General features: G+C 48.0%; 1 protein-coding gene across 4 annotated transcripts; it reads right to left on the reverse strand.

Annotated features, from left to right (window-relative positions):
• Positions 1-254: 254 nt before the first annotated feature.
• Positions 255-6,337, reverse strand: BOLA-DOA (major histocompatibility complex, class II, DO alpha). 4 transcript variants are annotated; one of them, XM_059880355.1, is made up of 5 exons: positions 6,201-6,337; positions 1,867-1,920; positions 981-1,262; positions 724-885; positions 255-562 (listed from the first exon to the last, which is right to left on the reverse strand). In XM_059880355.1, exons 1-5 carry the CDS (start codon positions 6,280-6,282, stop codon positions 501-503), a joined length of 642 nt encoding a protein of 213 aa, XP_059736338.1. In that variant the 5' UTR covers positions 6,283-6,337; the 3' UTR covers positions 255-500. The 4 variants fall into 4 exon arrangements, with proteins under 4 accessions (XP_059736338.1, XP_010816352.1, NP_001192849.1 ...); XM_010818050.4 differs by having other exon boundaries at positions 1,672-1,920; NM_001205920.1 differs by having other exon boundaries at positions 750-885; positions 1,672-1,920; positions 6,201-6,311.
• Positions 6,338-7,487: the final 1,150 nt, after the last annotated feature.

A 7,487-nucleotide genomic window follows, 5' to 3' on the forward strand; every position in this document is an offset into this window, starting at 1 on the left:
TCAGTCATATCCAACTGTTTGGGACCCCACAGACTGTAGCCCACCAGGCTCCTCTGTCCATGGGGTTCTCCAGGCAAGAATACTGAAGTGGGTTGCCATGCCCTTCTCCAGGGGATCTTCCCGATCCAGGGACCAAACCCGTATCTCCTGCAGAGCAGGCAGAGTGTTTACCCACTGAGCCACCTGGGAGTTCCCCTAGTGTCCCTTACACCCTTAGAGAACTGGCTAAGGCCTGGGAAGATGGACACTGTGCAAACATTGTTTAAAATTTTACTGCTGCTGGCCAGGGCTTTGGGTAGACCAATAAACTGTGTGTGTGTGTGTGTGTGTGTGTGCGCATGTGTGTGTGTTGGGGCTGGGAAAAGGAACGCATTGGTTCCCCACAACTCCCTGCCATGAGTATGGGGGCCAAAAAGGAGGAGACCTATAGGACAAGGGTTGATCCCATTCAAAGTCAGCATGATGAACTTGGTGGAGTCGCACTGAGCAGGCAAGGGCCGTCAGAAACTTGCCAGGAAGCTGAATGGTGTCTCACACTTGCTTCTCTCAGAAGGGCCATCACCTAAAGTAGCAAAAACCACATGATCAAGGTTCAAGCTCACAATTCTGGGTCCTTTCTCTGCCCACCTCCCTCCAACCTGACCCCCTCGCCTCCCCTCTGCTTGTCCCTGCTCCCCTCCCGGAATCTCTCGTCCTCCACCCCCATCCTGTGCAGGTCCCCACCTTCCTCCCCCAGACCCCCGGAGCACCTGGGGGTGCTGGACAGGCACGTGCCCGTGATGATGAGGGTGATGCCCCCGAGGAAGCCCCCTAAGCCAAGGACCAGGCCGAGGGCACAGACCAGAGTCCCTGTGGTGTCAGGCAGCGCGGTGGGCACCTGGGGCTCTGGGAGAGAAAGGGAGGGTCAGGGGGTCCTGCAAAGGGGTTCAGGGTGAAGGATGCACAGGTCTGAGGTGGGTAGCGGGGAGGGGGCTCCGTACCCCAGTGCTGAAAGAGCGGCTGGTCCAGGCCCCAGTGCTCCACCTTGCAGTCGTAGAAGTCGTCCACCAAGGGCACAAAGGTCAGGTAGTGGAACTTCCGGAACAAGTGGTCAGGCTGCGCGTAGAAGCTGCTCTGGGTCACGCCCTGGGTGACGGGATGGCCGTTGCGCAGCCAGGTGATGTTGATGACCGGGGGGAAGATTTTGTCCACGATGCAGATGAGGACATTGGGCTCGCCCAGCTGCACGTGAGACTTGGGCAGCACGGCCACTCTGGGGGACACTAGGAAGAAGCAGGCCTTGAATCCCACAGGAGCAGCCTCCAGCTGGGGCCTCGTCAGGGTGGACTGAGGGGTGCTTCCTGGTATCAGCCTTCTGAGAGCAGTGGATGCTCTGGGCTGGTGACACCAGGGCAGAAGCGGGGAACAGAGGGACAAGAGACTGAAGGGACAGGGGGTGCCCAGGAGTTGCCGTATCTGCCAGGCAGGAGGGGTCATTCCTACAGGAAGAGGCTGTTGAAGGAATCTGAGGAGATCTAGAACCTCCTGGGAAAGAAAAGGGTTGAATACAAGTCTCAGATTTTGAGAGTGGGGCCAGGGAGCCAACAGAGGCCTGAGGGGTGGGGCAGAGGCTTCTCTGGACCTCCTCTGCTTGCTGGGGGCCTGGGGGTGGACAGGGGAAGGGCCTGGTACCGTTGGGGGCTCTGGTGCCGTTGGAGCGCTTCACCAAGTCCTCCAGATGCGCTTTGATCATTGCGATACTGACCAGCCCGCTCTGCGGGTCAAAGTAGGCGAAGTTGCCAAATTCAGGCAGACGCCACACAGCCTCCCTCTTCTTCAGATCCACAGAAAACAGCTGTTCTCCATCAAAATCATACGTGAACTGACCTGCACCATCATAGGACTGGTAGAAGGCTGGTCCATAGGAGCCCATGTGGTCAGCTGTGTTGGGTGAGTTCAGGGTCGGGGGAGAAAAGAAAAGGTATCAGCTCTCATCCATCAGGTGTGATGGGTTGAGTCTCTGAGCTATGCCTCATCCTGGGTTCTGCATGGGGGAAGAGCCCTGTTCTGACACTGAGTTGGTCCCTGGAGAGCAGAGGAGTTGCTGAGGGTTGGAAGGGAGAGGATGGAGGGGCTGGCCAGCACAGAGGCAAGGGTTTGGCCCAGCACACTGCGCTGGAAGAAGAGAGACCACCTAAACTCAGGCTTGTGACCCTAGAGTTAAATCTTGACTCTGATCACCGGTCCAGTGGGGTCCTGTGCGTGAGACGAGAAGAGTAGGGGTGGGACGAGGAGAAACTAACTGAGGTTAAGAGCACCCATGGCATGCAAAGATTCTTCAATATACGCAAATCAATCAGCGTGATGCACCATATTAACAAACTGAAAGATAAAAACCATATGATCATCTCAATAGATGCAGAAAAAGCCTTTGACAAAATTCAGGACCCATTTATGATTAAAAAAAGCTTCAAAAAATGGGCAAGGAAGGAACCTACCTCAACATAGTAAAGGCCGTATATGATAAGCCCACAGCAAACATTACTCTCAATGGTGAAAAACTAAAAGCATTCCCTCTAAGATCAGGAACAATGTGAGGGTGTCCACTCTCACCACTATTATTCAACATAGTTTTGGAAGCCCTAGCTACAGCAATCGGAGAAGAAAAATACATAAAAGGAATCCAGATAGGAAAAGAAGTAAAACTCTCACTGTTTGCAGATGACATGATACTATACATAGAAAACCCAAAAGAAACTATTAGAGCTAATCAGTGAATTCAGCAAAGTCATGGGATACAAGGTCAATACACAGAAATCACTTGCATTTCTATATACTAACAGTGAAAAAATCAGAAAGAGAAATTAAGGAATCAATCCCATTCGCCACTGCAACAAAAAGAACAAAATATCTAGGAATAAACCTACCTAAGGAGACAAAAGAACTGTATATGGAAAATTATAAGACACTGATGAAAGAAATCAAAGATGCCATAAACAGATGGAGAGATACTCCATATTCCTGGGTAGGAAGAATCAATACTGTGAAAATGACTATACTACCAATTGCAATCTACGGATTAAATCCAATGCCTATCAAATTACCAATGGCATTTTTCACAGAACCAGAACAAAAAGAAATATAAAAATTTGTCTACAGACACAAAAGACCCCAAATAGCCAAAGTACTCTTGAGAAAGAAGAACAGAGTTGGTGGAATCAATCTTTCTGACTTCAGACTATACTACAAAGCTACAGTCATCAAGACAGTGTGGTACTGGCACAAAAACAGAAATATCGACCAATGGAACAAGACAGAAAGCCCAGAAATAAACCCACGGACCTATGGGTACCTTATTTTTGACAAAGCAGGCAAGAATATACAATGGGGCAAAGATAGCCTCTTCAATAAGTGGTGCTGGGAAAACTGGACAGCTATATGCAAAAGAATGAAATTAGAACACTTCCTAATGCCATACACAAAGAGAAACTCAAAATAGATTAAAAGCCTAAATGTAAGACCAGAAGCTATAAAACTCTTAGAGGAAAACATAGGCACAACACTTGATGACATAAATCAAAGCAAGATCTTCTATGACCTACCTCCTAGAGTAATGGAAATAAAAATAAACAAGTGGGACCTAATTAAACATAAAAGCTTTCACACAGCAAAGGAAACTACGAACAAGGCGAAAAGACAACCCTCAGATGGGAGAAAATAATAGCAAGGGAAACAACTGACAAAGAATTAATTTCCAAAATACACAAGCAGCTCATACAACTCAATACCAGAAAAACAAACAACCCAATCAAAAAGTGGGAAAAAAGACCTAAACAGACATTTCCCCAAAGACATACAGATGGCTAACAAACACATGAAAAGATGCTCAACATCACTCATTATTGGAGAAATGCAAATCAAAACTACAATGAGATACCACCTCACACCAGTCAGAATGCCCATCCATCAAAAAGTCTACAAACAATAAATGCTGGAGAGGGTGTGGAGAAAAGGGAACGCTCTTGCACTGTTGGTGGGAATGTAAACTGATACAGCCAGTATGGAAGACGGTATGGAGACTCCTTAAAAAGCTAGGAATAAAACCACCATATGACCCAGCAATCCCACTCCTAGGCATATACCCTGAGGAAACCGAAACTGAAAAAGACACATGTATCCCATTGTTCATTGCAGCACTATTTACAATAGCTAGAACGTGGATACGACCTAGATGCCCATTGACAGATGAATGGATAAAGAAGTTGTGGTACATATACACAATGGAATATTACTCAGCCATAAAAAGGGACAGATTTGAGTCAGTTCTAAAGAGGTGGACGAACCTAGAGCCTCTTATACGGAGTGAAGTAAGTCAGAAAGAGAAATATAAATATTGTATATGACACATATATATGGAATCTAAGAAGACGGTACTTGTAACTTTATTTTCAGGGCAGCAATGGAGAAACAGACATAGAGAGCAGACCTATGGACAAGGGGGGAGGGGAGGAGGGAGAGGGTGAGATGCATGGAGAGAGTAACATGGAAACTTACAATTGCATATGTGAAATACACGGCCAGTGGGAATTTGCTGTATGACTCAGGGAACTCAAACAGGGGCCCTGTGACAATCTAGAAGGGTGGGGTGGGGACGGAGATGGGGGGGAGTTTTGGAAGGGAGGGGACATGGGTGTGTACCCATGGCTGATTCTTGTTGATGTATGACAGAAAACCACAAAATTCTGTAAAGCAATTATCCTTCAACTGAGCAACTGAACTGAACTGAATTATCCTTCAATTTTTAAAACAAAGGCAAAAAAAAAAAGCATCCGTGGGCACAGAAATGCAGTTTAAGTGGGTGTGAAGGAAAACAGGAGATGGCTGTAGGAGTAAGAATTAAGAAGGGTAGAAAAAGGCAGCCCAAGGTATTGCAGAGAGCAATAGAAAAGGAATTCAAAGTTCAAAGTTCATGTCCCATCTCTTCTGCTCAGCGCATTATGATTAAATGTGTCTCTTGACATGAATGAGGCTCAGCTTTCTAGAAATTAGGGTTTAGGTGACGGTGGATAAGATGGCTTGATAATCCTATGAAATTAATTGCAGAGCAGTCATGAGAAATCACCGTGTGGGCAGCACGATACAGGCCCCAGGAATATAGACAAAACAGCTGTGGGCCCTGCAGACAAGGAGCTCGTGAACAGAGCAGGATAAAGACATAAACAACTCTCTATTGACCTGGTAAAAAATATGGTACTAGAGCTGGAGGTGAATGGGCACATTTCAAACCAGGAAGTTCTGCAGAAATCAGGATGCTGGGACTTCCTTGGCAGTCCAGTGGTTAAGACTCCATGCTTCCAATGCAGGGGAGGCGGGTTTGATCCTTGGGCAGGGAACTAAGATCACACATGCTGTGCATCTTGGCCACAAAATTTTAAAATATAAATTAAAAAAAAAGATGGAGTTCCTTGGTTGTACAGTGGATAAAAATCCACCTGCCAATGCAGGGGACACGGGTTTGATCCCTGGTCTGGGGAAATTCCACATGCCATGGAGCAGCTAAGCTGGTGCACTGCAGCTACCGAGCCCTGGCCCCCTCGAGCCTGTGCTCCACAGTAAGGGAAGCCGAGACACTGCAACTAGACAGCAGCCTGGCTTGCTGCAGCTAGAGAAAGCCTATGCACAGCAGTGAAGACCCAGAGCAGCCACAAGTAGATAAATACATAAAAGTTGTTTTAAAAAATCAGGATGCTGGGCAGCAAGATGGAGGTCTGGGTCTCAGAGAGGGGGGAAGGGGACTTTCTTGGTGGTCCAGTGGTTAAGGCTTCACCTTTCAGTGCAGGGGTTACAAGTTCGATCCCTGGCCAGAGGGTAGCTAAGATCCTACAATGCCGCACGTCCAAAAAACCAAAACATAAAACAGAAGCAATGTTGTAACAAATTCGATGAAGACTCTAAAAATGGTCCACAGTTAAAAAAAAAAAATTTAAAAAACGAAAGGAAGGAAGGAGGAACAGGAGGCACCAGAACATGGCTAGTGTGGCCAGGCTGAGCCTGTATTTTAGGTCCAGGACAGACCTGATCGAAGTGAGAGGGATGGGGAGTCTCTTGGCAACGGAAGTTGCCGTAAACCAGCGGAGAGGAACCGCTCACACTCTGTATCATCGCAAGGGTAACCCCACGCCCGTAATCTCCTCTCCTCGCCCAGCGCCCTCAGCACTCACCCTTGATGGCCCCAACTTCCTGGAGGCTCAGGAGGGTCATCAAGGTGTGCAGTCCCAGGACCAGCCTCCCCCTGAGGACCATTGCCCTCTGGCGCTTTAACCAAATAAGTCCCGCTTGGTGTTGGGGGTAAAGGAAGAAGGTGGAGGTAAAGAGGAAGCAAACAGATTCTGGGGTGGGGGTGGGGAGCCCCCTGCTGTGTTCAGCCAATCAGAGAAATTCTCTCAGTTGGGGTAGCTGTTGCTGGGGGAAGATGCGAAGGAAAGCGCCTGGATGAGAAGATGGAAGAGGTCAGTGGGCCCAGGTGCCCCAGGGAGGCTTGTCCACAGGAAAGTCAGGAGGGGTGGGAGGGCCTTAGACCCAGGGTTCCTACATCCTCCAAGGGGGACCCTTTGAAGGCAGAGAAAAGGCCATCGAAGCGCAAATCCTCTTTGATCCGTGGGGTAGGGGCTCCTACTTATCTTGGAAGTCTTTGTGGACCAATTTGGAGTTGAAAAATAGAATAAATATGGAGGTTCTTTGGCGATCCAGTGGTTAGACTCCAAACTCCCACTGTAGGGGACGTGGGTCCGATCCCTGTCAGGGGAACTAAGATCCCACAAAATCTTTTTTTCCAGCACAGCCAAGAAAAAAAATTACATAGAAATTTTAAAAGGGAAACGTTGAATCAGTTCAGGTCAGTTCAGTCGCTGAGTCGTGTCTGACTCTTTTCGACCCCATGAATTGCAGCACACCAGGCCTCCCTGTCCATCACCAACTCCCGGAGTTCACCCAATCCCACGTCCATCGAGTTGGTGATGCCATCCAGCCATCTCATCCTCTGTCGTCCCCTTTTTCTCCTGCCCCCAATCCCTCCCAGCATCAGGGTCTTTTCCAATGAGTCAATTCTTCGCATCAGGTGGCCAGAGTACTGGAGTTTCAGCTTTAGCATCATTCCTTCCACAGAAATCCCAGGGCTGATCTCCTTCAGAATGGACTGGTTGGATCTCCTTGCAGTCCATGGGACTCTCAAGAGTCTTCAACACCACAGTTCAAAAGCATCAATTCTTCGGCACTCAGCTTTCTTCATAGTCCAACTCTCACATCCATACATGACCACTGGAAAAACCATAGCCTTGACTAGACGGACCTTTGTTGGCAAAGTAATGCCTCTGCTTTTGAATATGCTATCTAGGTTGGTCATAACTTTCCTTCCAAGGAGTAAACATCTTTTAATTTCATGGCTGCAATCACCATCTGCAGTGATTTTGGAGCCCCCAGAAATAAAGTCTGACACTTGTTGGATACAC

Source organism: Bos taurus, chromosome 23 (genome assembly GCF_002263795.3).
Source record: "Bos taurus isolate L1 Dominette 01449 registration number 42190680 breed Hereford chromosome 23, ARS-UCD2.0, whole genome shotgun sequence".
Taxonomy (NCBI): Eukaryota; Metazoa; Chordata; class Mammalia; order Artiodactyla; family Bovidae; genus Bos; species Bos taurus.